We start from the raw sequence: 26,633 nt of genomic DNA on the forward strand, positions 1-26,633 counted from the left end.
GCTGTCATTTCATTGACTATTTTTACACATTCCCTAATTAATTACTTTTAATGTTGATTAATATGAAACTTAGAACAAAGAAAGAAAGAAAGAAAGAAACAGAAAATGAATCTTAAATCACATTGTCTTAATGTATCTTGTCCTATTACCCTGTTGGTCCAAGTTGTTCTTCTAGCTCTAACAAGCTTGACCACCAACAAATTCTACCAGTCGGCAGTCCTTCATCTAAACACTTACATCAGCCATCAGCTAAGGACCAGAAATCACCAGTCTGGTTCAGATACCATCGGACATCACAAAGAACGAAATATTTGTGCTAAAGCAGAGAGCCAGTCATGTCCAGGCCCTACACTGCTGGATCACATGATTAGCTCATAATGATATAAGACACTGTAGCATGTTTATAACGTCAAACATGTTAAAGCAAAAGATAACACACAGAATTTGTAAGCACAAAATGAGTTAAAAAGACAAAGATTCTTATTTTTCTTAGAGCCTGAATTACGAGTATATTCATTTAAAATATTAAAAAGTATTAGAGTTGTACAGTATAATTAATAACTTTAGTTGTAACTATAGTGAATTATCAGAAACAATGGTGAATGTGTTTACTACATATCCAAAACAATGAATCTATATGTAATTGCTGAGCTGCGACATGTATCTTTCTCTATACAACAGTACATCACAACTGTTCTCCTATCCCAACCAAGGTGAACATGACAATATTTTTTAGCACAGATTCACTGATCTACTGAGTGCACTAGATGGCGCTATTATGAAAGTGTAATTCACCTCCACTACGACGGAAAATGTATCCATGTAAAATCCCAAAATCCACGAAGCAGCCATCACTTCATTGTGCAGCGACACGTGATCATTCAGAACCCAATCTGCAGATTTCGTACTTCAGATTAAAAAAAAAAAAAAAAAAGTTTTTACTGTTTAATATTTTTTGAAAACCGTCATTCACTACCATTCAAAAGTTCGGTGCATCTTTTTAAAAATGTATTTATTTAGCACGGATGCATTAAATGTATCAGAAGTCCCAGTTAAGACATCTATAATGTTACAAAAAATGCTGTCGTTTCTATTATTAAAAAAAAATCATATAAAATAAAAATAAATATTATTATATTTTATTATATTACCGTATATTAAAATGATTTCTGAAGGATATCATGTGACACTGAAGACTAGAATAATGGCTGCTGAAAATTCAGCTTTGCCATCACATAGTAAATTACATTATAATGCTGTCTATATTGTATATATAAGAATTGCACAAACATTATCATACGCTGTGATATTTACCTTGATTTTACTTCATTGTCGTCACGTGATACTTGAGGTATCTTCACTGAATCTGCTGACTTCTTGGTAAAAGAAGCTTAAACTACCAAGACGAAGCTTACAGTTAAATAAAGAAAGAAAAAAAAAAACAATTTGTTTGACATTTTGTATGTTTAAGAAAACAAGGAATATGGGGCTGCTAAACGGGACGCCACTGGACAAATTCATACCATAATTAAAGTAAACACTTTTACAGTTCTCATTGTTGCACATTCAGATCTGCATTGTCATCTCAGTGTTAGTGTTACCACTAGAGAGTGCCATTCTCTTTAACATCAATCCTGACACCGCTATCAAGTGAAATAATAACTAATTAAAGCTATAGGAAGGTACAAAATCTATAAATTTAAGCCTTCCCGTATTTCGGACACAGTCTGTAAGGTTCTGCTTTTGCCTTGTAGTTTTGTTTGTGAAGACCATGTGCAGATTCCTCATTAGAGATGAATGTAGCCTATATAGTATGTGTGACAGTCACACCAGAATCTATTCTTATCACCTTGTTATATAAGGGAGAGTGATGAAACCAACTCCACTATTTAAAAAGAGACCTGGAAAGAAACTTATCTACGACTTGCAATCTACACAGGACTTCACAGGTTTTGACATTGTGGCATGCTTTTGACTTGAATGAATAAGGTTTGAGTATAGTAACCTAAAGTAAATTTACATTTGGTTTACAAAGCACTTACAAGTTCATGGACAAATTAAAAGAAAAATAGGTCTGGAGCTCTTCCTTTGGGTTTATTAGTATTAGTTACAATTTTCTTTAAGCAATATTATCTATAAGCAATAAAACCTATTAAATCTAAAAAGCATAATGGTCCAACTTGTAGTGAACTAATGTAGCTGGTTTAATTCATTTGTTCTGCTTTAATCTGCTTAAAGTGCTTCCTATAATTAATTTCTTAGTTCAACATAGACATATAATTTGTTGCATATGCATACACAGCTATTATACATTATTAAGCAATGTAAATTATGCCATGCATAAAGAAGACTATCAAAATCTGATGTTTCACAGACACTGAATGTCCAGTTCCAAATTGCACATGCATTGAGGAACCTTATAAACTATAAAAAAATATTATTAAAGAATCAATGGAAAATAGACGAACTCCCACAACAATTTAAGACTGTAAATAGAGTTTCTTGAACCATAAAACATAATTTTGCTAAATATACATTATTTACAATATACTCTACAACTGTATAAAATATTTCCGAGCTGTCTCAACGCTATAAAGATTACTTCTTCAAATCAATGTATTACAAAACGTCACTAGCACAAGACAGCTCTGCACAGAGTGGTAGTAAATTCCCTTTAAAATAAAAATGACTGTTCTAAAATGGCTATAAACACACATTTGCTTACATTGAGCATTAACATTAAGGCGGTGTAATTGAACCTTTCATGCATTATTGCTTACTTTATAGTTATAACATTCAAAACACAACATCAAAAAGGCTGTAGACCACATTTCTGTTCACACCATTCAAAACTGTTCAGTCAGCAGAGCCTCTGTAGAATAGTTAAGTCCATTTTCTTGTAGGTATGCTGATGTAGTGTGTTGAATGATTTAAAACAGTCCGTGCATGTTCATTCCCTTCAACCCCAAACAGCACCACGTCCTGTTCGCATGGTTCTCCGCATCCCTTTCTTTATGTTTATGTTCAGTCTGCAGTGTAACATCTCAAAATGAAAGAAATGCATGTTCGAGTAAATGAAATGATCTGGGGTCTTAGATATTGATTTGTTTTTTCTCATGCCTCCTGTTCCTTTGCTTGACCTTCTTTTCCCTGAGAGAAAGTAAGGCTGGGTTGCTTTCAACTAATCACCTTGTCAAGCATCAGCAGTGTCCATGCTCACAAATGGCATTTCCAGGAGTGCTGTCTTAACCTACAGAAGGACAAAGATCAGGAGAAATAGTAAGAGTGCGAGCACCTAACCAGCAAATAATAACAAAGAACCCTTGTAGTGCAGAGAAATAAAAGGCTTTGATCCGCTTTGATGAATCATTATTCATTTTAAAATTTGCTAAAGGTCAATTTTATTTAATCAAATGACAACAATGAAATGACAACAAAGGTAATCTAAATGTAAAAATATGGGAATTAACATGGCTGTTAATTAAAAAAAGTCTCTAATATCGAGCAATATGATACATAATGCATCCCTAGCATTTTTTTTTTTTTTTTTTTTTTTGCACAGTTGTGTATGAATGGCAAAACTTTTACCTGTGCAGTGCATCCGTGAGAGCAACATACAGCAGGTCTTTGGTATTGGAGAGCATTAGCTGCCTTCTGGAAGCCCCATCATGCCTCTGGGTTTGGTCACAGCAACTTCCCTGACAGAGGTTGCTGATGTGGTATTCTGTCACTCACAGGAAACTGCCGATCTGAATCAAGGCCTCCTGATGAGCACTGTGGTACACTTCCCTCAGCTGCCTCACATTACGACCCACTGGTGACTCACAACCGTAGTATTTCTGATAGCATTCAAAACAAAACGAGAGCATATAATATTAAATGTGCTTTTCTAAACATTTTACTGAGGCATATATTACGATTGGGCTCTGAAAGATTTGATCTTCTCAAGAAGCAAGCAAGCAAGACACTGAAACCTCAGGCTGCTCCAGAGAGACTGTCTCTGTAATTAGTTCAGGGTGCAGTTCTATGGTATCATTACAGGGAAACACTGGATGTGTAGCAATAAAAAATCTATTCCATTCTTTTGTGAATATTATTTGATGGTCAGGCTGAGGTATGACCTCGACAGCTCAACGACATCAAACCCTCTGTGAAACTGACCTCGGCGCAGTGGAACACCTTCAGCATGTCTGAGTGAAAGGTGTCCAGACTCTCATAGTGGCCTGAGAGGAGCTGCCTCTGTAACGTACTGAGATCCACAGGAGCCGAGTCTGATCTGGAAGAGAAAACACATACAAATGCATTGTCTTTTCCCCAACAAATCTATAAAAAAAACATGAAATATAAAGAGAAATATATACAATGAGTTTTGTGATTTTGAATTCATATCTATTAACTTTGAGGCCATTTAGAGTAGAGTACTGACTAAAATGTTGGTGTCTCATCTTGTACTGTGCACATTTTTGTCCAATAAAATGCTCTGTGAATACCCATAACTCTACATTACACATTTTATTTTTATTTTTATGCAGCAAGGAAGCATTACATTGAAAAAAGTTTCTGCATTTTACATTCTCAAAAAAAAAAAACCTGTATGAAATTCTGTATATTCTGTATGTTTATTAGCTTGTTTCTCAATGCAGACCTCAATTTAGGTCCCTACAGTGACATGAGTCCCCACGAGTCGGTGTGTATTTATGTCCCCATCGGAACATGTACAAACACATATACATAACTTAATAAAATAACAAAGAAATAATATATGCACATATAATTTTCATTTTTAAGTGACCTATTCCTTAAAGAAAGGGGTGTGTCCAGGTGAATGGCCTCCTAAATTGAGCAGGCCATGGCATGTGCCACTTTAAAATGCTAAACCATGATTGACCCCAATCAGAACTGGATAATAAGATAATTCCTTCTGTGTAATAAGTTGAATTTAAAGTTCCAAATAAAAAGTAATGTCCAAAATATTTTACAGTCCATAGGAGAATATCTGTATTTTCTATTATCTTTCATTTTAATGATAATAAATGGTCAGTAAAACACAATAAATTACTAAACATAAATGCATTAAAGTAAATTAGACAGGGAATGTATTAATGGAAGAAAATGTTTTGATTCTTTAAATACATTAATAATTTTTTTTAGCAGCATTAACATTAATTTATCAATTTAAATTATAGATTATACTAACAATTGATAACCTAAAATATTAACCCTACAACATCCCTTTAAAAACATTCTGCAATCTACTGTAGCTTTCAGTGGGAAGAGGTTCTTCTGAAGACTGTGAAGAGAACAGTAAGAGAGCCACTGAGAAAACAACACTGGTGCGTGGAAAAGCGCGCACACACACACACACACACACACCCGTCCACACAAACCTCTTTCTGGAGCACAGGTTCAGCAGAGGAGCAGCGAGGGTTTGTCCAGATGACCCTAAAAACAGAAAAAGTGATCTGCTGTGCTGATCTTTACACTGGTCTCACTCTTCTGCAACACATCTCTATTAATAAAATCAACAGATGTACCCTTGTGACTGACAATTATGTCATAGATCCCCTGGAGTGTCTGCGTGAGGCTTCTGCTCTGTACACTTCTCCCATCCTCGTCTCTCTCTCTGTTTTCTGACTGTGGACTCGGGTGAGTCAGGCGCTGGTCTGTAATGCACAACACACTTCCTCTTACACACACCGAATATTGTCTTATTACACGTACATGATACACACATTTGAAGAATGTGCAGCCATCAACTCACTGACAATTCAGTCACACACATTTAGTAATGGACTGTAATCTGAAGTCTCTCATCTTTAGTCTGTCATCTTTATTTGAAGTGCAATAATCGGAATGCACTTTAAAACACTGTTTCCATGAACTCAACGGGACACAGTAGCCTCGCTAGCCGTTAACAGCATGTCCTCTTCTGCCTTTTTGACTAATGCTGAGTGGAAATAGAATTGAGGTGGTTTTTGGAACTGCTCCACAGCTACAGCCCGCTGAGCGTGAAGGAGGGAGAGGAGAGGAGGAGGAGGAATAGTTGATGCCATGTTCTTCATCAAGAAACCGCCTCAGGTCACAAAAAGCGCTATAAACAGACTGTCCCACTTAATGTGAATGTACTTTGGTAGCACTAGTACATATAGTTAGGTTAAGGTGAGCCTTCCTGACTTACAAATACACTTCGGCCAAAAAGTACCTTTTATTAAAACTAAGCTAAAATGACTTGATTTGTACTTCTGCAAATTGAATACATAACGGCCATCCATCCATTTTCCAAATATACTGGCAAGCATCTCGGGCCACAGGCAGGGAAACACCTTAGACAGATGGACATGATGCCAAGTTTGATCTATTTGGTATTCAGAAACTTGGCCCATATTAAGGTCAAAGCTGAGTAGATTTTTCTCTTCCAAATACTTTTAACAAGTTATCTGAAGTCTAATCTTTACAGTTTGTGTGGGACATTCTAGCACATTTTGACCTGCACGTTTCACACAGAACCGGTTACTGAAACCCTAATGAAAAAAGAAGTAACTTCAGCATACTTCAAGAGTAGTTGTTACAGAAATAATGTACTTTAAATGAATATACTTAATTGCAAACTGAATGCAATGCTTTCTGACACTTCATTGTGTTAATTAACTACAATTAAATTAAAATGCATTATATTTTAAATGTATGAAACATGTTCAATTTAACTTTAAAGTGCTTCTTTGGCCCACTTAGATAAGACTTCTGCATATAAATATGTTCATCTAAAAATACTAAGTAATTAAATACTTAAGTTAATTTCTATTCTTGTATGTCATGTAATCTAATGTATATTTTTAATCACAAATATGTAGTGATGAAGTAGCAATTCAGTACATTTTAAGAACTCTAATACCAAATAACACATTACAGTTAAATTCATAATCGACTACTTTAAATGTGCCTTATGTTAGTTAGTCAACACATCAAATTTAGTGTCTTTAAAGCAAAACATTTAAAACTGATTAAAACTGTGAGTGCAAATGTACGTCAAGGTAAAATCTGAAAAGCTGAAGTACACTACAAGTGCACATCGATTAAAATTAAGTGCACTTCTTTTTCACAAGGGAACTATGTTGGACAGCAAACTGGCAGTTTGTGAGTAAATGTGCAGCATGTAGCAGATGTGAAGTGTCTTAAAGGGGTCATGAATCGAGAAATCAGCTTTTACTTGAGCTTTTGACATATAAGAGATCATCGTGCTAAAAGAATATCCTGCTACCGTATTTTCCGGACTATAAGTCGCACTTCTTTTAATAATTTGGCTGGTCCTGCGACTTATAGTCAGGTGCAACTTATTTATCAAAATTAATTTGACATGAACCGAGAGAAATGAACTAAGAGACATGAACCAAGAGAAAACATTACCGTCTCCAGCCGGCAGAGGGCGCTCTAATGCTGCTCAGTTCTCCTGTAGTCTACACTGAAGACATAGAGCGCCCTCTCGCGGCTGTACACGGTAATGTTTTCTCTTGGTTCTTGGTTCTGAATAAATGTGACTTATAAATGTTTTTTTCCTCATCATGACATATTTTTGGACTGATGCGACTCATACTCAGGTGCGACTTATAGTCCGTAAAAAATTTTATCGACAGCAGTGGCCGTTTACTTTCAAGTCTTCCATGCGGCACGCCTATAAAAACCTATTACCTATTGATTTAGATCTTTTTGAATGTAAAAACCAGGAGAACATCATAAGTGGACCTCAGACAACAGTATAAAATAATAATAATAAAACTCCAGTTCATGACCTCTTTAAAGGTACAACAGTCTGCACAATTAATAAAAGTCAAAGTAGATGGTCATAAATATTTACAAAATTATTTTTTCAGGTCATCTATCCCTTTAAGAGCCGAGAACAACGTGACACCACACACACACACACAAACACATTTTACAGCTATACACACTGCTGGACCTGACTTAGTGATGGTGTCTTCAAGATCCCCTCTCTGATCCCCCTCCTGGCTGCTCCCTCTATCTTCTTTGTTTTCTTCCTCTCGCTCTGTCACCTCCTCCCTCAGGAGCAATGCCTGTCTGTCTCGCATTTTCTCATAGTTTCTCACCAGAAAAACGCCATGGTCTAAGACGAAGCTCCTATCAGGGTAATAAGAGCAAATCAGAGATGTAAGCACAAATGTAAGGAGCATAAGATAGGAGTGTACAAGAGAAAAGCATAAACGTAAAAAGGGTGAGCTATGCTAATGGGGGTAGAAATGCTACTGTTGGTGTTTATATGTGATCTTGCCTCTCCTCACAAGACAAGGGCATCATCAGGAGAGGGGAGGGGATATTTTCAGCATCACTGCCTTTCTCCTGCAGATAAAGTCATTTGGAAAGTGACCAACTGACCACGTGTTTTAAACTAATTCACAATGATGCAGTCACTTTCAGGCATGTCGTAATGGTATTTAAATATGCTTCATACCTGCTGTTTGGGAGGGTCAGGTTGATCGGGAAGATTACTATCAATGTCTGTTTCACTCATTTCATTTCCAACCTCTTCTGTGTTGTTCTGTCTAGTGCTGACATTCCAAAGATAAGAAAAAAAGGTTATGGGTTAGCATAAAATCAGTTTGGACTAAACAACTGAAACCAAGTGCCCAAACAGCCTGAGAGAATTTACCTGCACTTTAAATTCAGCAATAGATGGTGAATGTGTTGTGTATGTGTGTACCTATTAAGGCTGTCAGAAACACAGTCGTGAGTCACACCGAGCTTCTGATGTTTACAGGAACCGTCTTCGGTCTGAGTGCGAGACATTACATCAACAGATCCATCTCAAAGAGACAGAGCAAGAGACAAAGAAGAATATGTTTACACAATATTAATTGCTTCTACACACTTACTGCAGAGAACAAAGCCAATTTGAATGTAATATTACACAGTAGTCAGTGCCAGTAATCACATTTTGTCATAACAATGACGTTTAATCTTAGAATTCCAACTTTTTATCTCATGTGGGACAAATGGACTTCCATACAGACTAGAGTATGTGACTGAAATTGTTTAGTTGATTTAGTCCTTCCTTATACCTACATACACAAACAAAGACACATGCAAATACACACAAATTAGCAGGTAAGTCTACTTACTGGATGGGGCCGTCTTGCGAGGGGTCTGTCGTGACTTTTTAGGACGCTGTTGGGAACAGAGATTGTCATTTTTCAAAGTGAACAATAGTGAATGAAATTCAAGATCTACACTGAAGGAATTTCAGCAAATAATTTAGACTTAAGGTTCCTCGCACACAATTATCGCACATCATAGCTCAGGTAGGTAGGGTCAGGTAGGCTTTGTCTAATTAAGGTGTATTTATGGAAAAGGGAAGTTTGACAAAATTACACCATTTCTATTATAGAACAAAGACATAAAGATTTATGGAATGACATGAGGGCCAACAAATATTGACAGACCATTCATGTTTTATGTTTTAAAAAAAATAATTTAAGAAATACCTTTTCCTGAGCACAGAGTCGATATATGTCATAGGGCAACTGAAAGTCGATCCGTTTCAGCCTCAGATACTTTCCTGTCACACACACACGGGTTATGAATGCATTGAAATTCTTCTCTTTATCGCTCCCTCTATTTTAAACTATTCCGAGAGGTGTAAAAACCAAGTTCACATTAACTTATGACATACACATCTGCGCACTTTAACTTAGAGAGTAGAAAGTTTGCAAATTCAAAAGTTCAAAAGTTCAGAGTTGGTAAGATTTAAAAAATAAATCTATATATGTATGTTAAATATTACAATATAAAGTCACTTTTATATTTTTAATATATATTTAAAATGTCGAATTTTCACCAGCCATTACTCTGTCACCTAATTTGATGCCAAAGTAACAATGTAAGGTTATCTACAAAATGTCAGCTCAATATTGATTATTATTTACTTATTATTACTCATCATTATTCACTAGCAAAGTCATTGCCATGCTATGACATCATAAGGAGCTTTTCAGTGGCCCCTCCCACTTCAAATGCCACTTGTGTGTTTGAACCAAGAGCCAGAGAGCTGCACGGGTCCGATTTTGTAAATCCGCACCTGCCCGTACCCGGAGTGCTTAAAACCGCATCCGACCCGTTTTCCGACAGCAGCACTAATTAAAATCCGCACCCGACCCGACCCGGTTAAAATAGAACCGACACCCGACCCGCACCCGAAATCAAATCAGTAAAGCCAATCACATTAGACACACTTTTTTTCGAATTTTATTGCCAGGTCATACAGAAGTTATTTATGGAAAACTCTTTTTAAAAGATATTCATTTTTTATACATTTTATCCTAAATTTGATCAATGTTTTATCAATCAATTGCCCGTATTTAATAAATAAGAAGCAAATATATAGCAGACAATGTAATAACCTTAGTGTAATTGACAGAATTACTAAAAAATATTTTGCTATAAAAGTTAAATATTTTTTGCGTCACGCATGCATGCATGTCTATTTCCCTCATATCAAATATAAAACGCATGTGGACTGATATTTTTCCAATGTCTGGACTTCTTTATTAATGGAGTATATAAACAGACGTTTCAATATATTGGTATTAAATGCATTTTCGGAGAATTTATATTTCACGTTTTTACTGCAAATGTCGAAATACGTGCTCTTTGGTCCATCAGTGCTTGGGTCACTGATCACATTAGAATAAAATATCTCATAATAAAATCCAAAATTGACTGATTCATGAATGTATATGCATAGTTCTCATCAGTCGGAAATACAGATAAACGCTTTCATTTGTTGTATTTTTGATCCTGAAAGAAAACAGAACAACAAAAGAGTGACTCATACCACCGTCTGAGGTTGTGCTTCAAGTCGAACGCACCCATTTTTAAATCGTTCACAGCTGAGCATCGCAGGAGGCGGATCTGCGCCAGAGCGCACATGTGAATGAGCTGCACAAAGTCATTTTCAGATGCAATTAAAAAAAAACTACAACCCTGGATAGCCTAGATTAGGCTCATATTCACAAATGTGTTAGCTATGGAATGAAATATCTGACATTCTGATTGTCAAATACATGCAAGTGGAAGTGTATTGTTGTTTAAACACCTTTATAACGATCGCGTTAGTAGAGCTGTATGCGCTATATAATTTTTGAAATAGGCTTAAATCAAACACATTTTAATTCAGAGTCTGTATACTATAACCGTATACGTATAACCGCCGTTCGCGCGGTTGTGATTTTTTTTTTTAAGTGGAACGTAGGCCTATTTTTACGTTTGCACGTGACTGTTTTGAACCCGTGTTTAGACCCGTGTTTCCCTTTTCCGACCCGACCCGCACCCATATCCGACACATTTGGATATTTTTCACCCGTTTCAGCCAAGTTTGGGGGGCCCGAACCCGTGCAGGACTCTACCAAGAGCTCTAGATTCTTTCAATCAATATAAGTCAAGTTTGGATTTAATTCCAGCTCATTACTGACTGACAGAGATCACTTTTTCCACTTTCAGTTCAACTTTTATAGTGACCTCCAAATGACCCCAATAAACACACACATACACAAACTTACCTACGTGTATTGGTGCAGGAAGTAGACCATGCTCATGTTCTTCAGGATCATAGTCAAGGCAGTCTGTGTGTAGTGGAGAGGACAGACTCGAGAGGCTGTGCGGAGTAAACAGACAGAGGATTTGTTAAGAGCTCTCGAAATAAAGGCTGCATTTAAACAAATATCCTTAATACTTGTTTATAAATATGGAAGAGCTCCCTCACTTCTCGCTTTTATACACATCCGAGTAAAGTCCCGCCCACTCATATTTCTTTTCAGTTGCCACGTCAGACCTCTTCTCTGATTGGCTGTTTACAGACACTGATGGCTCCTGGGAAGGTGAGGATATGTCGATGTGCGATTGTGAGGGCTTTTGGCTCAGAGCGGAGTCTTTTCCTTCATCTACCTGCCCATCATTGCTCCTTGATTCATCTCTTCTTTTCTTTCTTTTCCTTTTCTCATGTTGAGCCATGGACTCAGTCGCATTGAGTTCTGTATAGTCATCTCCTTTTTTGCGTTTCGCAGGACACTCTGTGGTTTCATGATGTACAGGTGTGGCAGGTAAAGGTGGAGAAAAGCACGGTACAGGGTTTTTCCTTGGTCGACCTCGTCCTCTCCTCTTCACCTCACTTCCTGTGACCTCTTGACCTTTGGGATTCTTTTTCTTGAGAGGCTTTTTGACATGTTTCAGTTTACTCCTGTTTGGCGTTGTATTTTTGGTTTTATTTAAATTAGAAAAACTGACTTTGGTGGCAGAACAAGAGGAAAAAGGCCTGATATCGTTGGTCTGAAAGTGTGTTCTGCTGATGTTGGGTCTTTTCTCTTTTCCTCCTCTCTCTTGTCCTTCATTGAGAGAGGGACTGGCATGCGGATAGTGCTCAGAGAAGAGTGAACCACCAGGCTGGAAACTCTCTGAAATAGAAAAGATGTGAGCGATCACATGGGGGAAATTCACTTAGGATTAACTGCACCCACTGATGGCATCTTTAATTTGAACACACTGTCTACATTAGAACCAGTTTCACCAAAGGACTTCTGTAAATCATGAAATACACAACACAAAAGAAAAAAAGCTGTGCTAAATGTAACTTCCATGATGCAATTCCCAGTTCTGAGTGCTAAGTTGTGACAGATGCAGCACACTGCAATTTTGCTAATTTTATAAGGACTTAGAACTTTTATAAGGACTACTGGGATTTAGCTTCCTGAATTGGATTTTAAAACCAGCAGAATTTCACAAATAACATCTACAATGAGAACATGTTACATAGAAAGGAAAAAAAAAACTGTAAAAAAAAAAATCCAGTATGTGAATAAAAGCCCATTCACACTATAAAGATAACTAAGACGATAACTGTATTTGCATCCACACCAACCAACAATAACGATTATTTTTTATTTATTAAGCGTCACATTAAATGTTTGCGAGATTTTTTTTCTCTCCATGACAGGCTGCTGGCTCCCACTGTTAATTTTTATTTATTTTTATTTTTTGGAAAAGCACTCTCTGTATTAGCTTAAAGCCCTCAAGTTTACATTGGTTACTGTATTCTTTCAATTGCTCTAAACAAGTATTTGGGGTGACCTTTTTTATTGAATGCTAAAGTTGGGTGGATTTTGATGGGCTGTCAATGTTTTTATCTTTCATCATCTATTAAAGTGTTTCCAACAACAATATCTATCCTTTGTCTCATAACATTATAGCTGTGGTATGGACTTTCCTATTCTCATAGAATTATAGTAGAATTCTCGTTTCACTTCAGAAGAAACAGACCATTCGCTTACATTATATGGACTCAGAGATGCATGAGTCTTCCATTGTGTATGCATAACTTTATATATTATATACATGAATAGAATTCTAAATTAATCAGACATTAGAAATAAAACATGGAGAAAAAACAACAAGTATTTGAATAAAATGAACATCTTTCTTTTTAAGGTTTTGTTAATGTCATGGGTTTTGGTTCATATAGAGCACAGGCACAGTTTGAGAACATTCAATCAGGTTCAGATTTCACTGCCAAATTATATTTTCATTGCAATACCGAACAAGTATTGAGCATTTGAACAACCTTGGACACCATCTAAACACAGCATACAGAGGAACTGTAATTACATTTATACCACAATGCTTGCAATTACTGTTAGTACAAATGACAATAACAGTGATGGGATTAAAAGAAGGAACGTTTCTTTCCTGTTTCCAAAGAAGAGCAAAACTAAGTCATCACCATCAAGCATCTTTTCTAACCAAGCCAGTACTAAAACTTGGCGAAGCTGTGAGACAGCACTATTCCTCATGAAAGAGTTGGTGTTTTTGAGAAGTAACTACTGTAATCCTGACCATGGGAATTATACTGCCAGTATTTTACTGCAAATTCCACTCTCCTCCACCAGTACTGCTAGTTTAGATACAACACTAAATCAATTTCACAGAGCCCCACTGGAGTGCATTCCACAGCGAGCCATGCCCTGGGTCTCCAGCACAATAAATAACACATTTGACAATAAATAAGGACAGGCAGTGAGAATAAAAGCTGCATGATACGGTTAACATCACTTTCATGTTATCCCTCTAAAAATTCTCTGAGAGGCAAAAAGGAAAGGAGAAAGAAAGTCGCAAAAAGATAGAAAAAAAATGGCCTATGTAGTTGTTTCCATGAGCATCTACAAAGGAGCTATTTCTGGTTTCTGGATGACAGCCAAACCTAGACTACAAAAAATGTCCATCAGCTCTGAATGGAATTGTGAGGACACATTAACGTCTGATATATCAGTTTTAATATCATTTTGAGGCAGAGTAAATACAGAAGAGTGGCATTTTTAGGGCACATCTGGCTCAGATTACAAAACGTGTTATTGCCATTTATTCGCTTGCGCTTACAAAAACATTCCTTGCTTTCCCCTATTATTTCTGTCAATCATTTTTCACATTTCACTTGTAGATTTCCATGCTCAGATTTCATCCTTTCCACTAGCACCACCACATTTCCTCACCGCTGCTGAATGCCTGCTTTTTCATATTCACCCTTTCCAAATCAAACAGACTGTTTTGGCCACAAGCTGACAGAAGGTCTATGGCAGAGTCTTAAATGGAAATTCTTTGGCAGGAACATGACAGAATAAGCACATAATTCCCAGTGGTTAAATGTATAGCAGAAATCTGGGTATTTCCCTTTTTACAGAAATACTCAAATGTCAAGTATTAAAAATAAAGCTCGTATTTACTTATAAATAAGCACTTTCATACCTCACTGAAATGTAAAAGCAATTTTGATACCTATATGAATCCATGCTCACTGAAAATACGGAGTCATCATGACAAAAAAAAAACAACAACCAGTGTTAAAGTGCTCAGTGATACAGACTATAAACATCCCTGTAGTACCTTAGCATTTATATCCAGAAAGTGTTCATAAGTAAGTGAAATTAAATAAAAGCAAAATGGTTCTAATGAGGCGATTCATTATCTAAACCTAAAATCTAAGATTATGTTAAAAGGAAAGGTTAACACTATTCTTTTACTTCCTTGCAAGAACTGGTATTTCCTTAAGGAAATCAGGAAAAACAATTCTTTTATTTGTTGAGAATTGGCTTCAGTTTGCCTTTGTTGTGCATTAATAGGCAGGAGTGGCAAGGACTTCTGAAATGAGAAGAAAAACACAGTTTGGTCTTTAGTACTATGTAAATTCATGTTCCAGATTAATTTTTCCTTCACGATTAGGGACTATCAACAAGCAACCAGTAACAAAATGCTTGTTACTCACAGATCATCATTTCAAGTTAACTTCGATTCAGATCTGACTGAAAGTGGAGACGTCCAAGTAAATGAGCTTTTAATTTTGTAATTAGCACATCGATATGCATTGGTTTGACTCATTGAGTCCAACTCACAGACTGGATGCAAACATGATAGGCAAGCCCTGTCGCTTAGACAAGGGTAATTATCCAATCATAGTGATGATAATGATAAGCAGGAATCATCCAATTGCCAAAGTTATCAGTCATTCACAGTGACATGAAGGCACTGCTTCCCTATGGGACATTTCACCTGTATTTTGCACGTCAGTGATGTGAACATGATGAGCTTAAAGACTGCAAAAAGATTGCTGCACTCTAAAGGCTGTTTGAATGAATGCTACTTTCTCTTACAATTTTGTTGAGCGTCTGGCTCTTCCTCTGAGAAAGCGGTCCTGATGGGCAGTTACTGGACATAATAAACAGTAAAAGCTCATGCACTAGCAGACACCACGCACTACACAACACCAAATGTTCCAGTCTTCCTGCTGTGAGAAGTTCTTCACATGCTGGTATTTATTTCTTACCATATGCTTTCAGCAAGGCTAACTAATCAAATATGCATTTCTTTTTATTCTAAAGGTGTGTATTTGCAGAGAAAAGACTTAAGCATTGATTCACAATTTGTTTCATGTCAAATACAAATATATGTGGTAAAACATTTTTTAAATAAAAATTAAATTCTATTCAACTCTAATCACATTTCCCCCAAATATACTCTGGACTGTGAGCCACAGTCACTTGATAGTATGAGATACCATACAAAAAGACATTAAAAACACACAGGTTTTGCAGTTCCCTCACACATCACTTCATCTACAACTATCTAAGGATATATAACACAAAACAAATGCATAATGATTACAACATCAATGCCAGAATACCATATAATGTGTAGAACTAATGCATCACAATATTTACACACAACAGAGACCATATACCTCTCAATGGACTGCTAAAAAGATTCCCTGCCAAGGTAAATCTGTGTAGCCAATTACATGCAGAGCAAAATCAAGCTCCATTTTGGTACCTAACTAGTAAAACAGCGGGAGACAAATAAGACCATAGACTCTCAGTCCTGTAATAAAATAGTCTTATTTCACTCTTCAGAGTGTGTAAATAAAATCATTCCAATCATTTTCTCACGTAGTTAATAGGAACAAAAGGATACTGGATGTTAAAACTGAACTTTTCAATACCAAACACTGAAAATCAGTTGTGCATTACATGCAAACAAAAACTAATCTCAAGCCATCTCACCTGATGTTCTTATGCCTCCAGCTGAGCAATCCTTCATCAAGGAGCCTCCAGGTCTCATTAAGTTCCTTGAAGCAGACTGAACTTCACCAACACTTTTTTGAGCTGTCATGTGACCGTACGCACTACTAGCAAGGTTGGGGTTCCTCAGGAAACTGTGATGGTGGATGGCTCTGTCTGCTAGGGGAGGTGATGGCAGGTCTTCATCCCCTTCATCATCGTCCTCCTGGTACCCTGAACCAGCTTCTTGGTTTAAAACCCTGTTCCTCGGCTCTACCTGTGTGCTCTCTCTCCACCTCCATGGTTGCTGATGCTCTGCCCACCTTACTTTTGATACCGGTCTCATATGTGCAAGTCCTATATATGAAAGTGGTGAGGTTTTATGTTTGTCTGCTTGTTTTGAGGGTGTTGAGGAAGAGCAGGGGGGATTTGAGGCCGGACCCCTTCTGAAATGGTCTTTTCTGGGCTTACTTTGTCCTAGTAAACCCTCTTTTCCATCTCTTTCTCTAAGTCTATCATCCACAAACCTTTTATCTCTAGCCTGCTCTCTGATGTCTTCTCGTTGCCAACTATTTCTACTGAACCAGTCAGGGGAATGAGATGTTACATTAGTGTAGTTCCCCTGTGGCTTTCCGCCACAAAGTAGAGAGTCACTTCTCAGAAACTTGTGCTTCCTTTTATGGAACTTTGATGGGCTTAAAATGGGATTTTTCGAGTAGGGGTGCACATAAGAAGGTAAAAAGGGTGACGAAGGGTATATAGTTGCAGATGGAGGGTATCCTCTATAAAGTCCAAAACCAAATGAAGTGGTAGAAAGTGGCATTTTGTATGGCGAGTGGTAACAACCACCTCCCGACAGTGGGAAGCCAAGTTTGTGCACTACTGGGCAATGTGTGACAATATGTTCACTTGGTTGTGAGGGACACCCATTGTTCCTCTTAAAATCTGCCAGTCCAACATAATGCAGAGAGTCACGAGAAAAGTCTGACTGAGGTGAGTAGTAACCACTGAAGTTGATTTGAAACATAGCTGGATGATGAAGGTTTTGTGGTAGACACTGAAGAACGTGAGGATGAGCTTTTCCTTTCCCACTCTTCCTTCCAGAATTTGCTTCATCCCCACACCCTCGTGATGAGATATGATGCACAATACGAATCTCACTAAGTCTGACCACTAATTCCTCAATCTCTGCCAGAAAGGCCGGGTCTTGCCTTTTGGCCCTGAGTTGAAGATACTTTTTCTTACATTTGTGTTTATGTCTCCTAATCTTATCATGGCTAAAGCAATTATGACCTTTTCTATGGCACTTGTATTTGAGTCTTTCTTGCTCCATTAATCCTGATTGTCCAAAGTGTGTAGTTCTGTGGTCATCAGTCCTTACAGAGCCTAACTGGGATGTGGTTGAAGGGCATGGTGAAGACTGCGAGGAGGAAGGAAGTTTTGATTTCTCTTCGTGCACTGCTTTTACCCTTTGGGTACTGGTTACCTTTGGAGCAGAACGTTGATTATATTCATGGCTGCCAAGATGAACCTTTCTTCGAAAAGAGGGGGACATAGTGGGTAAAGGGGACACAAGATTCTTAAAAGGAGAGCTGCACAAACCAGACTGGCCATCAAATGAATGGCTATGATCATCAGAGGTGGACCAAGAGTTCAACTGATCAGAAGATTCTGCCAAGACTTGCTGAGACTTTTGACCTAGAACTTGTTCAGAGTCTTGGCCAGAAGTTTCTCTTTGAGTTTTAGGTTTACGACCTCTCCTTTTTCCTATGTAGACAGTACCACGTTTGCTGATATTTATTTGTGGACCAAATTTTCCCCCAAAAGAGGTAACAAGTGAGGATAAAGTGTGCGTTTCATCTGAAACCGAGCAATCTGCATCACCTTCATTGTCTTTCTGAACAACATCAGAATTGTAACTTTGGCTTTGCCCTGAAAGAAACTCTGTGAGTACTTTATCCTTCTTCTTCACTCTCATCTTATTGATATTTGTGATAATAGTCTTCATTATCAGCCTATTTCGTTTGCGGCTGATTTGAGCATCTCTAGCTTTAGACAAAGAGGGTTTGAGTTTTCCTGCAGCACGCTTCTTCCCAGATGCTGAGTCGAGTGATTTACATCTCTTTTTTTGGACAAAAGAGAGACATTTGGGATGACCTAGTGTTTTGGGGGTTGGCTTTGGAAGATTCAGGCCATTCTCTGGATCAGGGATATCTGCATCTTCAAGTATGGGGAATTTAGTAGAGGACTTTTGAGACTTACTTTCCTGAGGAATCTCCCCCAACTTGGTCATCTTTGGACGGCCCCTTTTCTTGGGAGGGGGCTCAGAGGAAAAGGTTTCTGATCTAGGTGATACATTTTGTAGTTTATTAGATTTAGGAAGTTGTCCAGCTTGTCTTGATTGCAATGACAACACCTTTGATGACTTAATGGAAGGAATTCTTTTAAGGTTTGATTTTTGTGGTATCTTTTTACAGGCAGCCAGATCCATTTTCTCGTCTGGATTTTCCATCTTTGTCACTTGAACAGCTTTTTGTTTCTTCTGTGACATGAGGTTTTGTTTTGGATGTAAAGGTGGCTCATCACTTGGAACGCAACTGTTAAACTGAGAATCTGCACACCCAGGGGGTTGAGAGGAACACTGCACATCTTCGTCTTGGTTTGAACTAAGCCTGGCTCTTTTCTTATTCTTGTCAATGATTTGCCCCACCCTGCTGCCATCTTTTGGCTGGACAGCGACAGCTTGGGAAGGTTCCATCTCTCTGGAGTCAACTATGACTTCACTTTCATTATACTTATTACTTCCTCTGCTCTCCAGTAACTCTGGCATACAAGTGCTGTTCTCAGGAGTTGCTGATTCAGCAGATTTATCTGAAGCAGTAAGGAGCAATGGTGTCTTGACAGAGGGACTTTGCTGATGCAATAAACCATTTTCCTTACTCCTACTGTTGGTGTTACTCGTGTTTTTGTAACATGAAGGGTCTCCATCTTCTTCTCCATCTGCTGCATTTAAAACCTTGTCAACATTACTTTCCTTGATTCTACTCTTTTTTGGAGGGCAGGGACTTCGCTTTCCTAAATTCTCACTACATGATATTGGATATGACGTGCTTTCACTGTCATTTTCAATACTGGAAGAAGTATCATTTGAACCATGTGAAGTGAGGGAGGAGATCATTGCTTCTCCAGTTGGGAGATTTTCACCCTTCTCTTTTTGAGCATTTAAAACTTGGGCGCTGTCTTGTAGACTGGAGTTCTGTGGTAAAGAGGAAGGCGGAGAAGGGGCAGCTGGAGGTGAATATGTCTGCTTCAGCAATGTAGAGGAGGTTATCTTATCTGAAAGTGGTACTTTGCTATCTGTCTGTGGCTGAACTGCATACGAAGGTCCATCTGATGTCAATAATGACTTTGAGTCAGTCTTCCTCATGTGTTTTGATGGAGCCTGTTGGAAGAGAGTACATGTGCTGACCAGAATTCATCAGGAAATGTTTGAAGATATTCAGTCATTCAGGTCATTCAAGGATATCGGCAAAATTAAATCAAAGCCAGTCTGGAGTAGCCATAAATTTGAGTAAATTTGACAGGCTTCATTAGATGATGATTCTGACAGACTTTGACTTAATATCACTGACATTTTATAATAACACATCACTAAGAGTCATGGTGAATAAGTTATTTTTTATTTTTTTATTTTTTTTAATGCTCTTTTTGTGTAACCACTCCATGGTACTATGATCTGAGGATCTAGAAGAATTTGGGTGAATGAAACAAAAGGACATGGCACATAACATTTGAGCAAAAATAAAACCAATGTGAGGAATACATTTAGCTTTGGGCTTTCCAGTAACTGTTTGCAGGTCATAAATGAATAACAGAGTGCAGATGAAGGACTTCCAACAACATATTTTTCAATGTATGGGAGAGGGAGACAAAATGAGTGAGAATGACAGTAAAAAAAAGAAAAAAAAAAAAGAACATAAGATCTGAGTGAGCAAAAAAGACAACGTGATAAAATGAAGGGATATAAAAATAGATAAAACATTTCAAACCACTGGTGGCTAATAATGGAAAGATACAGACAGAAATAGTAACAACAAGAATTTGCATAAACTGAGGAAAAAATGAAAGCAATAAAGAAAAGAACTGAGAAAGACTTACCTTTTTAGAAGCTGTAATGACTGATTTAGAGTCAGCTTTTTTGGATGATGTGGGAAGTGGGACACTCTGCCTTGTAGATGCTTTTGGAGAAATGCAATCGTTCCTATCTTTTTTCTGAATCTCACGATGAGACTGCTTGCCCACTCTGATATCAGGACTGGAGACTTCACCTCCACATGAACTATGTCCATCTCCATGTGCAAGCCTCTGAGAGATTCTGATTGTGGGCCTGCATATGAAGTTCTCAAGGCTCTTTGGGGGCTTCTTTGTCCGTTTCGCTCCAACCGCTATTTTCATTCTTAAATTTCCATCTGACTGGTCGGACCTTGTATCTGTTAACTCCCCCAGACTAGTCTGCTGCTGCTTAACGTCACTGGTAACACTCTTTGAGGATGCTTCTGGTTCAGCCTCTTTGGGTTTTCTCATCTTCTTCCTGTCCTCTGTTGTCTTTTGCTTTTTCTTATCCATTTGAACTTTCAGAGTAGTAGATGCAAATGGGAGAAGTTTTGTCAATAAGTAATGTTCAGCTTATGACGAAACGTGGTGTTTTTCAGTCTTATTTAATGCTCTTCTATCATCTCACTTAACTTGAGAGAGTAATAAGGTATTGGTACCATGGAAGGGCCTATAAACAAGTAAAAACAAGAAAGAGAAGAACATTAGTAACAGTTTACTCACAGTGACACAACATTAAAACATTTTTCACAGGAAAACCTCACTGCATAGTGAGAAGATTAGATATGCAGGCAGTACAACAGAAAATGCTACAGATTTCAACTTTTGCCCAGATCAAAACACATATCTTGTTAAAAAAGCCTGCAACTTTACACTCAACAGTCCAGTTACCTGAGCTATTGCTGACTACCAGGTCAAATACTTAGCGCTCAATTTAGAGACATGGATTATCAAAGCATGTGCAGCTGGCTCTGAACAGGCCGGTTCAGATGCTAATGGAATTTGTTATTGAGTAGCTGACATGAAATACTTATAGAAAGTAGACGTCCTGCAGCGTGACATGTTATGCTCCATCTTTAAAAAATAAAATTCAGTTGTCACAGATTCACAATGCAAGATTACTTAACTAAAAAAAATTGTAAAAATGTGTCATGTAAAATATTTATAATAAATATTTGCAAATTAAGCATTATACTATGACTTGGTACAAGCTGTAACAGCTTTATGGTCTGCAGCAGTGGTTCTCAACCAGGGGTCAGGGGCCAGGGCCCTCTAGGGGGCTTCAGCAAACTTCTAAAGAGGTCACAGGATGACTTAAAACAATTCAAAATAAGACAAAACAAGAATTAAAATCAGCTAAAACAATTCAAATATTACAACAAGATATTTTGTAATTTACTTAACCCATTTTCTTTTCTTTCAGGAATCAAGGTTCCCAGAGTCTTGATAATTGTAGATACATGATGGAAATTATCCCTTAACTTTAAACCTTAAAAATGTCCAAAATTTTTTAATCCTGCTATTTCATTTATAGGAACTAAGAGTCTCGGGTCTTCCAATATTGCTGTGTGTCTTCTTGGAGTCAAGAAGGTTGAAAAGCACTGCTGTATGGTCAATCAACAGATTACATTAAGGTGATTAAAATGGTAATAATCTTAAAGGAAATGGTTGACCGTTCCAGTTGTTAAAATCAAGCAGTTCAGAAAAATGAGGTGCATCGTATAACCTATTGCAACAACTTTGAAAATACTTTTCCACTGGAACCTTTTACTTTTAATTTAGAAGGGAGGAATGTCTTGTAACTACTTTTAACTGAGTTGAAATGCAATGATCTCTCTGCTTCCCGAAGACATGCACATTTTCAGCCCGATTGTGGTTTTTCTATGTGTTGCCCTGCCAAAACAGTTCTGAATATTTCCAAATTTGGTGTAATAGAAGGGCAGCATAGTGAGTGATGACGCAATGGAGATGAAGACTACATCTTTAAAAAAAATCCAGACAGCTTTATCTAACAAAGTATAGTCCTTAAATCTAAAGAATCAATTACAATAATCGAACTCTTAAGGAAGCTTTACATTAACTGTGAAGAGAACCAGGTTAGTCAGGTAGTGTCTACTTTCAAGTTAACTCATACAATACAAATCTTTGAACCTACAGTACATAATGCGGTACATTAAGAGCACAAAACATCTTAATCTCCTATAGATCAGTTCCCTCGGGACATACCCACATAAAAATCCCCAGCAACTGTGAAAAGCTGGCTGAAACTCTGTTTTGAGTTGTCTGAAAGGCAGGTGCTTTCCCACACAGAGTGAGGTCATTCTATGGAAGATTCCGCACGATGACCTCAGTGCGTTAACTTGCACAGGGGACCCATAAAATCAGGCGGCTGACCTCCAGGCTGCAGGGAGGAACACGCTAATAAAGCCATCTGTGCGTTTTCGCCTGGACTCTGTCAAAGCATTTCCAATAACTTTCTATCCACTCATACAGTCCCGCCTAACCACAAGGTAAAGTTTCCCACCATGATCTCCCGTCGTGAATCATCTTGTAAATCTAGTAAAAGTAAAACCTATCGCAGGCTGTTTCAGTCTTCGCTAATTCTTATAAAGACAACACGATCCAACAACGTTTCGCTTGCTGAGTGCAATCTCTTCAGCTCCTCCTTTAGGATTTGGAGCTAAGAAAACAATCCCAGTGGAACGCTTGAAAAGAAAAATGGCCCGAGGAGAGGAGAGAGAGCGAAGTACAATGATGTGTGTGTGTAGAGAGCAGAAGAGGGAGCTCTGTGGCTATTAGTAGCACAGTTCAGGAGCAATGTGAGAAGGACGTTTGAGGGTCTTTCTCTCCCTGGGACCTGAGCCTACTTTTCAACATTTACCATAATTATTCATTTTCTTGTACTGCTTCAACGTTCCCTCCATCCGCAGGTTTCTAACCCCTCATTCTCTTCCTTTTTCGTGTCCTTCCATCTCATTTAGGCTACTTCTGTTCATATTTTTTTTCTTTCAGTAGCCTATATAATCAGCTCTCTTTTTTACATTATATTTCTAAAGCATTTTCAAAGCAGACCACACTGAGCGGTTAAAGAAGTCACTGTTTCCCCCGTAAATCAAAACCATATGCTCTTCCTTAAAAATCTGTTTTGGTGTTGCTGATACAAATCTTTGCAAACACACAGACATCTCGAAACAGAAGATCACTGTTCTTGTCATCTAGAAATATTCTGCATGTTCCTTTCTTTCTTCCCCTTTCATTTTCTCCAAATTTTCTTCACAGTGTCAGTTTTATTGATCTTCTCCACCCAATGCTTTCTCAATCCAGCCCTTCAGCGTCAAGTGCAATGAGTCTCCAGGAAGTTATTAGGTTTCACTATGTTTCAGTTTGTGTATGTTATCTTATTACAAACGATTCTCTTGTACTGTTCAACCCAATGGGGTCTTCTGTCCTCTTATGTATATTGAGACAGTAATAGGCAGGTTAACACCAGCTTTTATCAGTTAAGCAGACCTATTTCAGGCAGATTGAATCAAATATTGTTAATCTGTGCAATGTGAAAGTAGCACACAATAGTGTGAAGTGCATTAGAGTAGCAAAACAAGATGACATCACTGAGCACTGCCCTTCATTCGGCAAAGATGTTCTCCCTGACAGGACTTAAGGGTTCTCTGGACAAACTCCGAGAATCGACTGCGATTTGCCCGCAAATCCATCTGCCAAATGTGAAAACACAAAACGGGGATAAAGCGGTTTCAATTCTACAGGCTCCTCTGACCTAGATATAGCCGGGTGCTCCAGAAATAGAAGAAAACGAAAGCATTTTATGAAAATATGATAGAGATAGGGATATGACAATCAAGTCAATGACAATCATGTTTTAGTTGGCTGGCCGCTGGAGCAGACAGGCACAGTATGTCAATGCAGAGTGAATAGGACTTGATTGATGGGACATTAAGTAGGATGTAATAAATTACCCTCTGTGTAGATATCATCTTAAGAAAGGTTTTTTTATTGTAATATATATAGTGAAAATAAAAACAGTGAAATATTAATACGATCCGGTTATCTACAGCGCGAGGCAAATCGATATAAAGTTGTCTGGAAAGTAGCAAAAAAAAAAAAAACAGGATAGAGAGACCGCGACCCAGTTTCTAATCTATTATCGCTTATTTTGAGTTGTTTACTGGTATTATAGCGTTATTACTTGGAAAGCTCAAATAGTATATGCGATCCTGCACGCGCGTATGTTTACGATAAAAAGTGTCGTAGTGTATTCCTGCGCGAGGGCCTAATGTCCCGTTTCAAATTACATTTTTATTAAGCGACGGGAGTAGTGCACTCCGAAATATATGTGCTGTAAAACCCGCAGGAGATTTGAGAAAACAGCAACTACAACAACCATTGCCTCACGAAATGAAAAATGACTTACCCCAGCTGCAAAGAAGACGCATCGCATGAAAAGGAGCAGCTAATTTACAAGTGTGTGCAACGAGCTGAAACGATAAATGGGGGGTGTTGCGTGTCCACGGGACCCATGAAGATGAACATTGTGCAACACCACACGATACTCACGTCCCCCCTTCTTCTTCTCTTCGCCCCCCTGTTTCTATTCGTCTCTTGCGCAGTTGTTTTACATCAAAAGCATGGTGGTACATTGTGTACCCAATAGCCACAACCCAAGTTCACCGATGAGGGGAGACGGAGGAGAGCAATGACCGTGCTCTATGTTTTCGGTTACTGAGCTGATGCCTGCAACTTGAGCTAAATTTACCCACCAATAACACGAGCTATTCGCATGTGTGTGTTAGAAAATGATATCGAATAATCTAACCGGAGATGGCCGACTTTGAAATGATGAGCAATGATGTAATTGAATTGTGGGCCAACCTGCGTCGCTCGGTTTAGAGATAAACTGTTATTATTTATTGAGTTGTACATCTTTTGGAATTGATCAATATTTGATATTTTATTTAATATTGAGGACGCATATCATCACTGGAAATCTAGTAGCATACTCTTGACGGTTGGTTCTCAAATTACCATGCGATCTTTTACTAACATCTATTTTAAGTCTTTTATTTACTTGAATTACGATGTAGCTTATTACAACATGCCATATAATATTTAACGGAATAGCTGCGCATTTACTGCCAGTGACCTATAGGTGGTAGTGCAAACATAATACATAGATACTAACCAAAAAAAAAAAAGTTATGTAATGTACAGGCTAGACTGAGAATATGTTAATGTCATAAAAATAATCTACAAAATCTGAAAAGGATTTCCAACCCACAATAACAATTTGTGCTTTATGCATCGACAAGTTCTTGTTTATTAGCCAGGTTTAGGGGAGTTGCAAATTAAACTAGTTGAAAGCACAGAGGGTGCTATATTTAAACCATAAACGTGTTGTTGAACACGTTTGTTATAACAATCATTTCTCTCTTTGAGAATGCCATCTGTTAGCATTACAGTTCATCTCAATGTTTTATACATAACAATTAAGTAGGCTCTCATGACATTATCAGGGTCAAATGTTGGTCATATGGGTGCTCTAAGCAGAATTGTATTGTGCCCCTCCCCCAAATATTATGGAAGTAAAAACAAAACAAAAAACAACTACAAAACCTATTAACAGCTATTATAGGGGTCAAAATAGAACTTTAATAAAATATTTTTTTAACTGTATTATTTACAAAGTACAATTGTAGTTCTGTAGCAAAAAACTAAAAAAAAACTAAAATGACACATATAAAATAAAATATTTTAAAAGATTAAATAATATAAAAATAAATAATGATAAATTAAATAAAAAACTGCTTCATCCTCTTTCACACATTTCAGTACTGACCCTGCATTAAATGAAGCAGAAGATATTAGTCACTAAAGAATAAGTACACTTCTAAATAAACAGTC

At 37.6% G+C, this 26,633-nt stretch overlaps 1 protein-coding gene across 7 annotated transcripts; it reads right to left on the minus strand.

Moving 5' to 3' along the window:
* Positions 1–2,075: 2,075 nt before the first annotated feature.
* On the minus strand, positions 2,076–25,546 carry LOC128030795 (histone-lysine N-methyltransferase ASH1L-like). 7 transcript variants are annotated; one of them, XM_052618772.1, is made up of 16 exons: positions 25,290–25,537; positions 20,763–21,387; positions 16,608–20,046; positions 11,771–12,458; positions 11,568–11,662; positions 9,495–9,568; positions 9,132–9,177; positions 8,714–8,816; positions 8,465–8,561; positions 8,285–8,352; positions 7,955–8,133; positions 5,535–5,663; positions 5,388–5,442; positions 4,162–4,276; positions 3,589–3,839; positions 2,076–3,250 (listed from the first exon to the last, which is right to left on the minus strand). In XM_052618772.1, exons 2-15 carry the CDS (start codon positions 21,228–21,230, stop codon positions 3,732–3,734), a joined length of 5,664 nt encoding a protein of 1,887 aa, XP_052474732.1. In that variant the 5' UTR covers positions 21,231–21,387; positions 25,290–25,537; the 3' UTR covers positions 2,076–3,250; positions 3,589–3,731. The 7 variants fall into 7 exon arrangements, with proteins under 7 accessions (XP_052474732.1, XP_052474731.1, XP_052474733.1 ...); XM_052618771.1 differs by having other exon boundaries at positions 25,147–25,537; XM_052618773.1 differs by lacking the exons at positions 2,076–3,250; positions 3,589–3,839 and having other exon boundaries at positions 4,183–4,276; positions 7,960–8,133; positions 25,147–25,542.
* Between the last annotated feature and the right edge of the window lie 1,087 nt (positions 25,547–26,633).

The sequence above is a fragment of the Carassius gibelio genome, chromosome A16 (assembly GCF_023724105.1).
Source record: "Carassius gibelio isolate Cgi1373 ecotype wild population from Czech Republic chromosome A16, carGib1.2-hapl.c, whole genome shotgun sequence".
NCBI classification, from domain to species: Eukaryota; Metazoa; Chordata; class Actinopteri; order Cypriniformes; family Cyprinidae; genus Carassius; species Carassius gibelio.